Source organism: Perognathus longimembris, chromosome 6, assembly GCF_023159225.1.
Source record: "Perognathus longimembris pacificus isolate PPM17 chromosome 6, ASM2315922v1, whole genome shotgun sequence".
Classification (NCBI taxonomy): Eukaryota; Metazoa; Chordata; class Mammalia; order Rodentia; family Heteromyidae; genus Perognathus; species Perognathus longimembris.
In genome coordinates, this window is record NC_063166.1 from 12242166 (window position 1) to 12255751 (window position 13586).

Genomic DNA, 13586 nt, shown 5'->3' on the forward strand with positions numbered 1-13586 from the left:
ACCTGTGGAGGGGATCAGGCTGCCGGTGAGAAGCCTCCCAGGGCTCCCTCTCCCCCATCCCTGCCGGTCCTTCATCCACTGCCCCCCCCCCCCAATGCCTGGCTGAGACACGTCGTGGCCACGGCTGCGCACACCTGTGGCCCCGAGACTGTGGCCTCACTCTCCGGGCAGCTAACGGGTAAGTGCTGGGGAGGCAGGGCGGCCCTGGCCGGAGCTCTTCCCTGCCAGCTGTGGGGAGGCCGGGGACCTGGAGCAGGACCTGGAGGCCCACATCACGGGCTTGGAATCCATCTTCCAGGCTGCGGTGACCCCCTGGCGGGACCCCTCTGCCCTCAGAATCCTGCCCACTCCAGATTCTGCCCTGTCACCCCTCCCCACACCACAGCGCGACCTGGGGGTCCTGTGTCCGTGGGTTGGGCCCGGCCCAGCCTGTGTAGACCGGAGGGTGGCAGCTATGCAGCCCGGCCTCGGGGCCCAGCCTGTTCTCCTCAGCCAGCAAACCGGAGGCTGTCTTCCTGCAGCTGCGGGGCCTGGCTGCTCTTCCTGAGAAGGGGCTCCCCAGGGGGAACAAACGGGGCTGGCTGGGCCCTGAGTCTGAGGGCAGTGCCTAGGGGCCAGGGCAGAGCAGGAGAAACAGCTCAGAGCACAGAGAGTTCGGGGTCACTGCTAAGAGAACCGCCTGGGCTTTGGGGTGTGTGGGGAGCTGAAGGCCCTGGGAGTCCTAGTCTCGGTTCCAGAGGGAAGCCACAGTGGGGGAGGGCCCCCTCCAAGGGCTCACTCCTGGGGTGGGGCAGAGGGATCTAGGTGGCAGGGACATTAGGGGCAGGGGGGAGCTGAGGGCTTGCGTTTTGGGGTGCTCCTGAGGCTATTCAAGTTGCATGTGTTTGTGTGAATGGCTGTGTGTGTGCAGGTATAGGTGTGGGTATGCACACACGTGCAGGCCCATGGAGCTACTCCAGTTCCCCTTGCCTCAACCTACCCACACCCAGGCCACAGGCCTCCTCTGTGAGGGTGGTGGTCCTAACCCCCCTCCCTTGCCAGGACTGGGACTCAGACTCACTTCCTGCCTCCACCTTCCCAGCAGCCCCCAAGGAAGCCACATGGCCCCAGCACCAGCTGCTCAGCTGAGTAAGAAAGCAAACAGGCTGCTGAGCTGCCCCGGGCCCCAGGTGGAGGAGACGCCCCGCCGGACAGGCAGGCCAGGCCAGCCCCCAGCCGGCCAGCGCAGCCCAACCAGGCCAGCCACCCGCACGGGGGGGCCAATTCAAACCTGGGGGTCCCCCCTGCCTCAACTCTCAGACTCGTGGGGCACACAGGGAGTGTGGGTCGGAGGACCACACCTTCCTCCCCAGCACGGTGGGGAGGTGGGGGGAGTCCAGACGCTTTTGTTTATTGCACAGTATCAGTGCACACTCACTGGATGTTCAGATAGTGGGACTGGAAGGAGGCAGAAGGCCCGGAGAAGCCACTTACTAGTCCCGAGGACATTGCAACTTAAAGCTGGCAGCAGGCTGAGTGGCTCAGTGCAGCCTGAATGGAACCTCAGGCTGACTGTGGACCAAGGCTGGAAGGGGCCATCAGGACCCCACTGCGCGAGCCTGGAAGAGCCACACTTCCTCAGTGCGCTTGGCCCTCCTTGTCTGTGGAAAAAGAAGGTTAGACAAGGCGGGCTACCAAAGGAGGCTCCGGGGAGGAGACAAAGGCACGAGGCTCTGAAGGCTGTGTAGGAGTTGGTTACAGACTGTCTGGCAGCCTGGACTTGTGAGCCTGTCTGCGAAGGCGAGAGGGAGTTGGGTAGGGCAGGAATTCCTGGCTCCTCCTGGAGGGAAGGGAGGGGCAGATGGAGTTGGCCACCGCCCTGGACTGGTCTAGGGAGCACAGTGACCCTGGGGTCAGGGACCCAGGTTTCCCCCACCACACCCTCAGCTCTGGCCCAGCCTCCACCACCACCACCACCACGTGCTTTTTCCTCTGTTCTCATTTCTACCCCCACTCTCTCCTTTCCTCTCCTCCAGCCCTAACCCCTCCCTGCTCCCGGGGTGCCAGATTTAAGCTTGTCTAAGCAATCTGTGTGAATCCCTCTCTCTCACCCCTCGGTCAGTCCACCGCTACACCAGCCAGCCGGCAGCCCACTGAACAAACCGCACACCCGAGTCCCAGAGGAGACGGAGTCCCTGGCCCCCGGCCCGGAGCTGGGGAGTAGGAGGCAGAGCTCGACCCCGCCCTGACCCTTTCCTTGTCCCCTGCCCCACTTCCCACTCCCACCCTCCCACCTTGCACCCCGCCAGGTGAGTGGCTCATCAGGTTTTCAACGATGCACAAAGCCAACTGTGTGGGAGCCTATCGCCCTGGGCCCTTCCTGACATTTAGTAGCACCGACTGTCTCCAGCTCCTTTGCATAGATCCACAGGTGCCTGGCTAGACCGGGTCTCCTTCCCTACCAGGGGTGAGGGTCTCCTCCTTTCTTTGGTCGTTGCTGGCCAGCCAGAGACCTCAGTGTCTCTCTGGTGGAGGTGAAGGGACCAGAGCCTCCCCAGAGCAGGAGGAGGAGGTGATCAGGACTCCCGGACAGACGGCCCTCCTCCCCCAGCCCTGGGACTGGGGAGAGGGGGACTGAGCCTGGCTGCTCCCTACTAGGTGCTGGCCCGTGAGGCTGGAGACAAGGGCCAGGCCTAGGACTCTTCCCTCTGGGGATAGCAAGTTGTTCTGAGGCTGCTGGGGTTCAGCTTATTCCCACCCCCACCCCCACTAGGAGGGGTGTCTTGCTGGGCTTCTCTGTGGGAAGACCTCCTTGCATGGTTCTTTCTGGATCTTGATGGTCTTGGGGTCAGGCAGCTCATCCCAAAAATTTCTACAACATCTCTCCCCCCCCCCCCCCCCAGGCAGCTCAGGGGTGAGGAAGATTAGAGAGTAGCCTGAGGAGACTTGTCCAGCCCCATGACAGACAACCACTGCTTTTAAGAATCCATGTTACTGGGGCTGGGGGTATGGCCTAGTGGCAAGAGTGCTTGCCTCCTATACATGAGGACCTGGGTTCACCAGCACCATATGTACAGAAAATGGCCAGAAGTGGCTCAAGTGGCAGAGTGCTAGCCTTGAGCAAAAAGAAGCCAGGGACAGTGCTCAGGCCCTGAGTCCAAGGCCCAGAACTGGCAAAAAAAAAAATCCATGTTACTGGCAGGGAAACTGAGGCCCAGGGCTTCAGCTACAGTGCCAAAGGCAGCTGCTGCCCGAGGAGACATGAGGGAGGTACTGGGAGGTGTGGTAGAGAAGTGGGGGCTGAGGAGGAGCTCAGGGAAGGAGGAGTGGCCACGTGGACAGCAGGGGCGGTGGAGAAAGAGACGTGAACTAGATCTACGCACAATGTGTGCTCAGCCAGGGCCGAGGGAAGAAGTGAATTGTGGTTTCCAGCAACCTGGGGAGCCAGGCAGAATTGTACTTAATAGAGTGGGAAATTAGCACTAGTCACTCCAAGCTGCAGGCTGGGCTGAGCTGAGGAAGGACCGGGGCAGGAGGGTGGCAGCCATGGGGTCACCATGGAAACCTAGCCTCTGCTGCTCTTTGCCCAGCCCCCTTGGGCAGCCGGGAGCCTCATCTACCAGTTGTGTGCTGAGTCTTCCCCTTCCCCATGGCTTCTCTCCAAGGTGCTGACCAGCTGGAAGTTTGGGGGTACAGGGCTGCAGGCCCCCTGGCCCACTCTGCATAGCTTTTGGGTCTTACTCCCACACCCCAGCATATTCAATGTTCCTGTTTTGTTTTGCCATGCTTGGAATTGAACCCAGGGCCTTGTACATGCAAGTGTTTTTTGTTTGTTTGTTTTTTGGCCAGTCCTGGGGCTTGGACTCAGGGCCTGAGCACTGTCCCTGGCTTCTTTTTGCTCAAGGCTAGCACTCTGCCACTTGAGCCACAGTGCCACTTCTGGCCATTTTCTGTATATGTGGTGCTGGGGAATCGAACCCAGGGCCTCATGTATATGAGGCAGGCACTCTTGCCACTAGGCCATATCCCCAGCCCTAGGCAAGTGTTTTAACCACTGAGCTAAGTGGGACACGTGGAATGGGGCTGCAACAGGTGGCTAAGGATGCAATTCTGCATCGAGGCTGCTGGGAGCCAAGCTGGGGGCTCTGTCAACCTGCCCTCCCTGCTCCCCCTCTCTTGAGGCCTGGGCTCCAGGTTCACCGGGCCTCAGGATTGAGGGGTGATTAGGCACATTTACCCCCACCCCAGTCCCCAGGAAGTAGAATCAGCACCCCCATGTAAGCACCTTATGTAAGCACCTCTCAGGTGACTCCATTCCCTGCAGTTCAGGTGGGCTAAGGGGGGGGGGTCAGAGATCAGAGGTCAAAAGGCAGGAGCACATTCCTGGCCAAAGCAGGGAGGGTTGTCAGGAGACAGCTGTGCTAACTTTGGTGCCTCTTCCCTTTCCCCTCCTTGGCCTTTCCCGGGGACCCGAGCTCCCCGCGCATCTGCTCTTGTCTCCAGCTTGCCCTCCACCAGCTGTTACCAAACTTTCTTTGTGTGTAAGGAGAGCTGAGCTTCTGGGGCAGGCGTGCTGAGCCTCAGTCTAGATCCACCGCTTAATCCAGGATAGATCAGCTCGAGGTTTGGGAGCTGGAGGCATCACTCGGGAGACCGCAGCCCAGGGCTATTGGCAGAGCTGTGGGAAGGCTGGCCTGTCCTCTCCAGGGGATGGACAAGTGAGCGGTGGTCAGGCCCTGGCTCTGCTGTGGGACCCTGGGTACCTTTCTGCTAATCTCCGAGCTTTCCCTAGCAGGTATCACCTGGAGATTTACCCATGCGCTGAGCTGCGTAGCAGAGGTGGTAGGAGCAAGAGAACGTATGGAGGGCTCCTTGGAGAACTGTATGGAGGAGGAGGAGGAGGAGGAGGAGGAGGAGGAGGAGGAGGAGGAGGAGGAGGAGGAGGAGGAGGAGGTCCTTGGGCTGCCTGTGATGAGAAAGAAAGGGCATTTGGGAGAGGTAGAAAACACAGGAGGAAATAGCCCTAACTCGTGTACAGCGTGAGCCTGGGAAGAACCACCACCCTCCTTAGAGCCTAGATGTGTGGCTCCCCTGAGACCCCTGGTGTAGTCCAAACCCTACTGCTAATCATTCCCATCTCTAGGGTTCATCACTTCTGTCTGTAAAATGACCCTATAATACCCGGTCCCTTCCAGAGGGAGACACCGGCCATCAGGATGGGGCAAATCTGGAAATGGGAGCCAGGGTAGGTAGGGGAATGGTGTCTGATGAAAAGGCATGAAAAGGCAATGAGCTCCACAGAGGTGGGGTGAGCAGCCAGGAGGTGGGGGCGGTGCTGGCGGATGAAGGGTCTTAACCAGGAGGTAGGCAGAACTATCAGAAGATGACAGGCCAGAGCGGGAGCCCCGCAGAGGTTGTGGCCCAGAGGACAAAGCCTGCCTGTGTCCAGACAAGACCTCAGGAGAGCCCCCTGGGCCTTGACTGTGTCATGAGCCCGGGTGCCTGGGCTGGGTGGCCAGAGGGTGCGGTGGAGGCCCTAGGCTCACCAGGCCCCTTCCTCTGTGACACAGCCATCATCCACTCCTGTTTCAGGAAGGGATGGTGGGACTCAATGGGGAGCAGGTTTCTTGCGATTTTGGAGCAAAGTGCAGAGAGGCTGAAGGACAGGACAAGAGGGGATTCGGGGTTCTCTGTTAGTGACGGAGCCCTAGGCCCAGGGTCAAAAGACCTGGGTTTGGCTCACTTCTTCTGCACTTCATCTTTGCCATTTGGCAAAATGAGAAAGGGATAAGAGCGAGGCCTGGGCGGCCTCTCTGCAGGCGCCAGCCCTGCACCGCTCAGCACTCATCAATGCCATTGAATCCCGTCCCAACCTGGCCAGCGCTGCCCTTGCCCTGCCCATTCCAACCCACTGGCACCTCATGTCACGGTGCCCGGACCCCCAGCAGCTGCCTCCTCTCTCCTACCCGTGGCCGAGGCCCAGCCAACAGGAGGCCACTCGGAAGCAAGTTCCCTGCTCTTGGACAAGCTGCCTCCTGGCACGCGGCCCAGGGCGCTGGCAGAGACTATCCTAACGTGGCAGGCAGGGGGGTTCTGGGGACGTGGAGGGGGCAGGAGGAAGCAGGGGGGGGGAGAAGAAGGTGTGGCAGGGGTTCGGGGAGCTCTCCAGGGGTGGGGCTGCCTGGGGGGGGAGGGTGTGGGCACAGGCCAGGGTGTGGACCCAGGGGCAGAGCGGGCTGTTGGCACTGCCTGGGTAAATAACATGGGCTCATGGCACACACGAGTGTTTACACAGAAGGACTTGGAATGATTCCAGATCTGCCCTCTGTCCCCCGCAACTCCAGCACGCTCCCCCCCACCGTCCCTGCCCACCCCACCCACCCTGACCTTTTCTTCTTTGTCACTTAGAGGAACCCTTGACAGGAAGAGTTGAAATCAGAGGGAGCCAACCTCCTTTCTCATCTGCGCAACTCTTTCGAGCACAGGAAACGGTGGGGCTGCCACATTAGGTTGGAAAGGGGAGCACTAAACCAAGGGGGAGCACTAAACCGAGGGGAGACGGGTTGATGGAGCCAGAATGCCCTGTGCCCTCCCTACTTACTGCCCCTGCCATGGTGAATTCTGCCATACAGAGGACATCTGTCCTTGGGCGCCACCCGCCTCCTCCTCCTCCTGCCTGCCAGCCGCCTCTCACATTGAACTTGTGCCCCACCTCCCCCGCACCAGGCCTGTTCAACCCCGCTGCCTCCTCCAGCGTGGCAGAGGATCTGCGTGTCTGATAAGTGGCCACCGCCTCTGAGGGCCCCGACTGAGGAGGGACTCGAACCTCCCTCCCGCTGTACTTTGCCCGTACACCCACCGATCAGCTACATGGGGGTGGGGGCGGGAGGCTCAAACTCCTGGTCCTTTTCTGCCCGTCTCCGGGTGTCCTTGAATCTCAGGCTCACGAATCACCTGCAACTCACGACCCCAGGGGTTTGGTCATCGTCTCCCTCTTGCCTCACCCCCATGTGTGGTCCAGTGCAAGTCCTCAGAAAAAGGATCTGGGCTGGGCAGGGCAGAGCTGGGGGACCATGAGGATTGAGGCTCCCGCTGAGACCCAGTGGTGCTTGGGGCAGCAGGGAAGGGGGACATCTGAGGTGCTGAGGGGCTAGGTGTCCCCTGCAGCGGCTCCTGCAGCCACCAGGGAGGCTGAGGGTGGCACGACTTCCACGCAGCCGCACATGGCCGCGGCAATGTCAGGAAGCCTAAAAGCAGGCAGACTGCAGCTCAGGCGCACGCCCAGGCAGAAGCAAATCCCTCTCCTAAAAGCAGCCCAGCTAGTGCAAAGACCCTCAGTTCACACCCCACTACTGCCAAAGGAAAAAGAAGTGCTACTCGGTGACTCGTCTCCCCCAGTGGCCCCAACATGGAAGGGGATTGTGCCGCCCCCTCCCCCCCCCCCCCGTTGGTCCTTTCTTCTTTCCCAGGTGGGTGAAGATGACACGGTGTTCAGGACTCTTCCATCTCCTCTACCTCCTGCTGTCGAAGGCAGGATGGCAGACACCAAGTGTGATGATAGCACGCGCAGTAGCTGGCAGGATTTGGAAGTAGGGACTCCTTGTCTTGGCCTCAGTTTGTTCATCTGCCAAATGGGCGCCTTCCATCGTGAGGACTGGGTGGGGTCCGTGGCCTCAGAAGCCTGTCCTAAGCACATGACACGGCCGGGATCGCTGTGCCCAGCCAAACTGGCTGCCACTTCCCATCTTGCTCTCCACACACTCAACCGTCCGCACCTCCCCGTTCTTCCCAGTCGGCCCTCCTCTCCCCACTGCCCAGTGACCCACAAGGCTCAACCCTCTCGCAGGCCCAGCCCACTGCCCCCTGGCCCCTCATCCTTGCAACCAGCTTAGCAGCCCCGTGGGGATGGGCAGGCAGTCAGACCTGACTCTCCTTCCTCTCGTTTCCGTAGACCCAGCTGCTAGCCGCAGAAGCATGGGCAGCGCCAGCCCGGGCCTGAGCGACATGCCCCCCAGCTGCCTGCTGCTGCCCCCCGAGACCCTGCTACGGACAGGTCTGGAGAAGGTGGCAGCGGGGGTGGTGGGCCCTGAGAAGCGGGGCTGGAGCCCCAGCCCACCTGCCACGCCTGAGCAGAGCCTGTCTGCCTTTTACCTCTCCTACTTCGATATGCTGTGCCCGGAGGATGGCAACTGGGTGGCCAAGGGCCCCTTGCTGAGCGCTGCCAGGGAGGAGCCGGCGGAGGAGCCCGAGCAGTGCCCGGTCATTGACAGCCAGGCCTCGGGGGGCGGCCTGGACGTGGTGCCTGGCGGGCTGGCCCTGGAGGAGCACTCGCTGGAGCAGGTGCAGTCCATGGTGGTGGGTGAGGTGCTCAAGGACATCGAGACGGCCTGCAAGCTCCTCAACATCACCGCCGGTGAGCCCCTCCCCATCCCACGTACCCCCGGGGGGCACAGGAGGGTGGGGGCCCAATATGGTTCCTGCTCACCTCTGCCGAGGGACCCCACTTAGGTGCTGCCCTTCATGCACACTGCTCAAGCCACTTACCCTGTCTGCTCTTCCCACAACATTCACCTCAGAATCTCGGGGGGCCTTCAGCCTAGAACACTCCCACCAAATAGCTACTTGACTCACTCCTCACCAACTTCAGTTCCTTCTCTCCCAGCAATTGTCACTGGCGGCCATGATTCCACACGGAAGCATACACGTCCACATCCTCATTCCATTCTATACCCCTGGTTCCTTGGACAGCACCCTGGACATAATAGATGCCCACTAAACAGTTGTCAAATCCCGCTCTAAGCATATCTTCACCTGTCAGCTCTGTTTTAGAACTGGGGAACCAAGTGGTGAACGCATCGCAAAGGTCCCTGTGCTCGTGGGGCTAACATCTATGCCTGCCGGGCCCCGTGAGGTGGTCACGGAGCTGGAACTGTGGGGGAGGGACTGCTAGGTCTCCACCCTGGCCTGTGGGTGCATCCTCTCTCCATCTCTGTCTTCTCACAAGATGGAGGAGCCTTTGCACACATCCTACCTGAGGCTGTTCCTGGCCACACTTCTGTCCTCATTTCCCACACTGTGCCCACCCCACCCCAGGAGGCTCTCCCATGGGGCCTCTTCCCCCACACCCATTCTCAGAACAATAGGGACTGGAACAAATCGGTTTGACCTCGGCAGGAAAATGGGTTTATTAAGGGGGAGCAGCCTTGCTTGCAGGTCACCCAGCTGGGGCACTGGCTTGGATCGCGGTGTTCACTTAGAGGTTCCGCAGCAACACTGCTCCCTAGCCTGGCCCCACGTCTGTGCTCGTCTGGGCTCCCCCACAGAGCAGCTGCCCAGGGGAATCTGTGACCCAGCCAGTGACTTCTCTCTTGGCCTGAGGCCTGGAACTGCCCCATAACCGCCCTGTGCCCTGCCGCTTACTAATTCCACATGCTAGCTGAGTGGTTCCTACAAAGCCAGCCCTTTGTTCACTGCTGGACAAAGGGATGAAGGTCTCTTGACCTCGGTTTCCTCATCTGTAAAGGTCCAGGATGGTGGGGGGGGGGGGGGCTGGGCTTCTCATTTTGTTTTTCTCTGGTTCCTGAGGACTTTGGGGACAAGGGGTGACTGTCATCCTAGCTACTCAGGAGGCTGAAATCTGAGGATCACAATTCAAAGCCAGCCTGGGCAGGAAAGTCCATGACACTCTTATCTCCTAGTAAACACCCACCAGAAAACCAGAAGTGACGCTGTGGCTGAAAGTGGTAGAGAACTAGCCTTGAGCAAAAAGAGCTCAGGGACAACACTCCAGGCCCAGAGTTCAAGCCCCATGACCACAAAAATAAAAATAAACAATAGAGTATTTGGGAAAGCCTAGGTATTTCTGGCTTGGGTGCCCTAGGAATACAGCGACAACTTTAACCTGAGTTGAATTGGTTTTAGGGCTCTGCCCTCTCCTTCTCCTCTTTTGGGGGAACATCTGCCTCGGATCGGGCCACACCTTAAAGAGTACAAGGTCCTGGGCCACATGACTCAGAGTTCTCTAGGGGTCTCCATCCCCCCCCAGCCTTGTTTGGCCACCCCCAAGCTGAGAGGATGTCTCCTGCCTAGATCCCGGGGACTGGAGCCCCAGCAATGTTCAGAAGTGGCTCCTGTGGACAGAGCACCAGTACCGGCTGCCCCCTGCGGGCAAGGCCTTCCAGGAGCTGGGTGGCAAGGAGCTGTGTGACTTGTCTGAGGAGCAGTTCCGCCAGCGCTCGCCCCTGGGTGGGGAGGTGCTGCATGCCCACCTGGACATCTGGAAATCAGGTAGGATATGGCACAGGCTGGGCACCCTCCCCGGCTGCAAGCTAGGAGCACCGAGGGGGCAAATCGGGACAGAGTGCTACCCCAAAACAAACTGCCTGGCTCCCTTTTCCTTTCAAAGGGAAAAAACTATTTTAAATATTTGTTTTACTTCATTTATAATTAAAGAAGTAATGGGAAGGGCCATAGGCAGTGCTCAAGGGGGAAAGCTACTCCCTAGTAAGCACAAGACCTTGAGTTCAAACCCCAGTACTGCCCAAAACAACAAAACCCCACACCTCTCTCAGCCAGATTCAGTCACACAACTGCCCTGTTTTGCCAGGCTGTTTCAGTGGGTCAAGGCACCTGCCCCAGGAGCCTGGAATGAGTAGGGGGACAGGGTGGCCATGTGGCTCTACTTCAAGGCCACAGCCCATGCTGCTGTGGGATAACAAGACCCCAAAGGTGCCAGGTGGAGAAATGGGGAAGTTAGAGGTGGGCAGCCACAGGACAGGCTGGTGATATTATCAAGCCAGGCCTTTAGCAAAATGCAGGAGCAATCAGTCACCATTTCACAAGTGAGGAAACTGAGGCACAGCATCTGAACAATCTGACCTGTGCAGGTTCTACAGGCCCCCAGCTCTGAAACCCTAAGTCCCCTTCTTGAGATGTTCACCGTCCCACACTGGCCAGAGGCCGGAAGCAGCAGGGGACACCTTGGTGGGGGCCTCTGCACCCCACAGCCTCCACACTCCCCCTTCCCGCGTGGGACCTCTCCTAGGTCCACAACTTCCTCTCCTTGCCCTGCAGCGGCCTGGATGAAGGAGAGAACCTCGCCTGGGGCCATGCATTACTGCGGTAAGCGGGCAAGGGGGCAAGGGGCAGCGGAGACCCCACGCAGGGCCAAGGCTGGGGAGTGGCTGTCCGGGAAGGGGTGGCCTCGGCTGTCACTCACCCCACGCTCCCTGGCCGCCAGCCTCGACCAGCGAAGAGAGCTGGACAGACAGCGAGGTGGACTCCTCGTGTTCCGGGCAGCCCATCCACCTGTGGCAGTTTCTCAAGGAGCTGCTGCTCAAGCCGCACAGCTACGGCCGCTTCATCCGCTGGCTCAACCAGGAGAAGGGTAAGCGGCCTGCGGACAAGGGCAGGCACCACGGTGGGGGCGTGGCCAGAGCACGGAGGGGCGTGTCCAGGGCGCGGCGGGGCGGGGCATTGGTGGAAGGCACATTGGGGCACGGCGTAGCTAGGAGCGCATGGGAGTGGGCGTGGCCTTGGTGGGAGGTGATAACGGAGGGGGCGGGGCCTAGGTGGAAGGCCATGGAGGGGCGTGGTCTTGGTGGGGTGGGGTGGTACAATGAGGCTGACTCCGCTTTTTGTTCCTTATCTCACGAGGGGCTGGAGGCGCTCCACCGGGCTGAGCTCAGTCCCAGGGGCTGGGTCAGCCCGAGTCCAGCCCTCTCCTGGCCATGCCCCATCCCGTTTAGGACCCTCAAACCACCGGGGTGCCTGTGGGAAGCACTGCCGGGAAGAGTGTCTTCCCTGCCCTTGTCCTCAAAATATCTTTGTGTGGAGGGGGCTGGGGAAGGAAGGGGAAATGCAACCCGAGCCACAAGTCTAATAGGAATATTTTCGAGTAGCCACATTCAGAACATTTAAAACAACAACAAAAGAAACGTGAGTTAATTTTAGTAATATACGTTGCACATCCCTAGTCCAAAAATCCGAAATGCAAATCTTCTTGAGTGTTCACGTGGATTTTTGGATTAGGGATAACCAACCAACCACTGAAGTTTATGCAAATACTCCAAGATCCTAAAACCTCCAAAACTGAGACAGTTTTTTTTTCAACGTATAATAAGTATAAAAAAATTATTGAGATTACTTTGTGAAGTCTTAGAAACCTCGCATGTTAAAATATCTAACATTTCCAAGCTGGGCACTGGTGGCTCTACACCTGTAACCCTAGCTACTCAGGAGGCTGAAATCTGAAGATCCAGGTACAAAGCCAGCCGGGGCAGGAAAGTCCATGAGATTCTTGTCTCCAACTAACCACCAGAAAACTGGAAGTGATGCTGTGGCTCAACGTGGTAGAGTGCTAGCCTTGAGCAAAAAAGAGCTCAGGGACAGCCCCTAGGCCCAGAGTTCAGCCCATGACCAATTAAAAAAAAAAAAATTCACATTTCCAGAACATCTCAATTGAGAATAGCCCGATGAGACTAATCAGTGCTCAACTGCCCAAGGACCACACATGGCTGGTGGCTACTACACTGTGTGTGTGTGTGTGTGTGTGTGTGCATGCGTGCATGCACACGCATGTGCCTGCCTGTGTGCAGACACCAGGAGTTGGCGACTCCATAGTATGCTCAGCTATTTACTGGGCCTATGGTACATGTTTGTATACATACACTTTACTCCTACTCTAGCCAGGGAGTCAGTGTCCGAGTCTCCATAGCCCCTGCATTGAGCGGAACAAGGCCCTAACACTGGTTCCTTGGGCTTTCCACAAGATTGACCTGGTAGTCTCATCCTTCTTCTTCCTGATGCCTTCCATGTGAATTCTGGCCCTCTTTGACCCCTTTTGCTCCCTTAGGCATCTTCAAAATTGAAGACTCTGCTCAGGTGGCCCGGCTGTGGGGCATCCGAAAGAACCGGCCTGCCATGAACTACGACAAGCTGAGCCGCTCCATCCGCCAGTATTACAAGAAAGGCATCATCCGCAAGCCAGACATCTCCCAGCGCCTTGTCTACCAATTTGTGCACCCCATCTGAGGGCTGTGAGAGCCCTTCTTCCTGCCTGCCTCTGTCCCATCAGGCCCTGAGCTCTGGAAGAAAGTTGAGGAGGAACTGCGGCTCCCAGGGTTTAAAGGAGCTCTCTGGGACCCCAGGATGGGGATGCCTCCTCTCAGGCCTTACCGCTCATAAACAATGTCCCCTAGAGGTCAGAGTTACCAGGCTGCTCCCAGGGGAAGGTCATCCCCTCGCCTTAGATTCCCTGAAATTCCCAGAGCCTGCAGAATGGCAGGGACTCAACCAAGGCCATTTGTAGTGCCACCTTCTCTCTTCTACATCATCTGGCCCTCCCATTCTGCACCGTGTCTGGCAGGGTGCTAGGAGACATCTTCAGTACCCTGAGTTGGGGAGCCAGAGGTTACCCAGAAATTAGTAATAAAGATACAAGAGAACTGACAAGTCCCCAGTACATGGGCACGGAATAGCACAGCCCAGAGGCCATTGATGATCAGAAGTGGTTGTGGGCTGGGTGCCATGGCTCATGCTTATAATCCTAGCTTCTTAGGAGGCTGAGATCTGAGAATCTTGGTTTGAGGCCAGTCCTGCCCCCCCAA

The 13586-nt window shown here is 58.6% G+C and overlaps 1 protein-coding gene across 1 annotated transcript; it reads left to right on the forward strand.

The window, feature by feature from the left end:
* The first annotated feature begins 135 nt into the window (after positions 1-135).
* On the forward strand, positions 136-13043 carry Spdef (SAM pointed domain containing ETS transcription factor). Its single transcript, XM_048347313.1, has 6 exons — positions 136-178; positions 7931-8392; positions 10069-10266; positions 11053-11100; positions 11219-11365; positions 12833-13043. Exons 2-6 carry the CDS (start codon positions 7954-7956, stop codon positions 13009-13011), a joined length of 1011 nt encoding a protein of 336 aa, XP_048203270.1. The 5' UTR covers positions 136-178; positions 7931-7953; the 3' UTR covers positions 13012-13043.
* Positions 13044-13586: the final 543 nt, after the last annotated feature.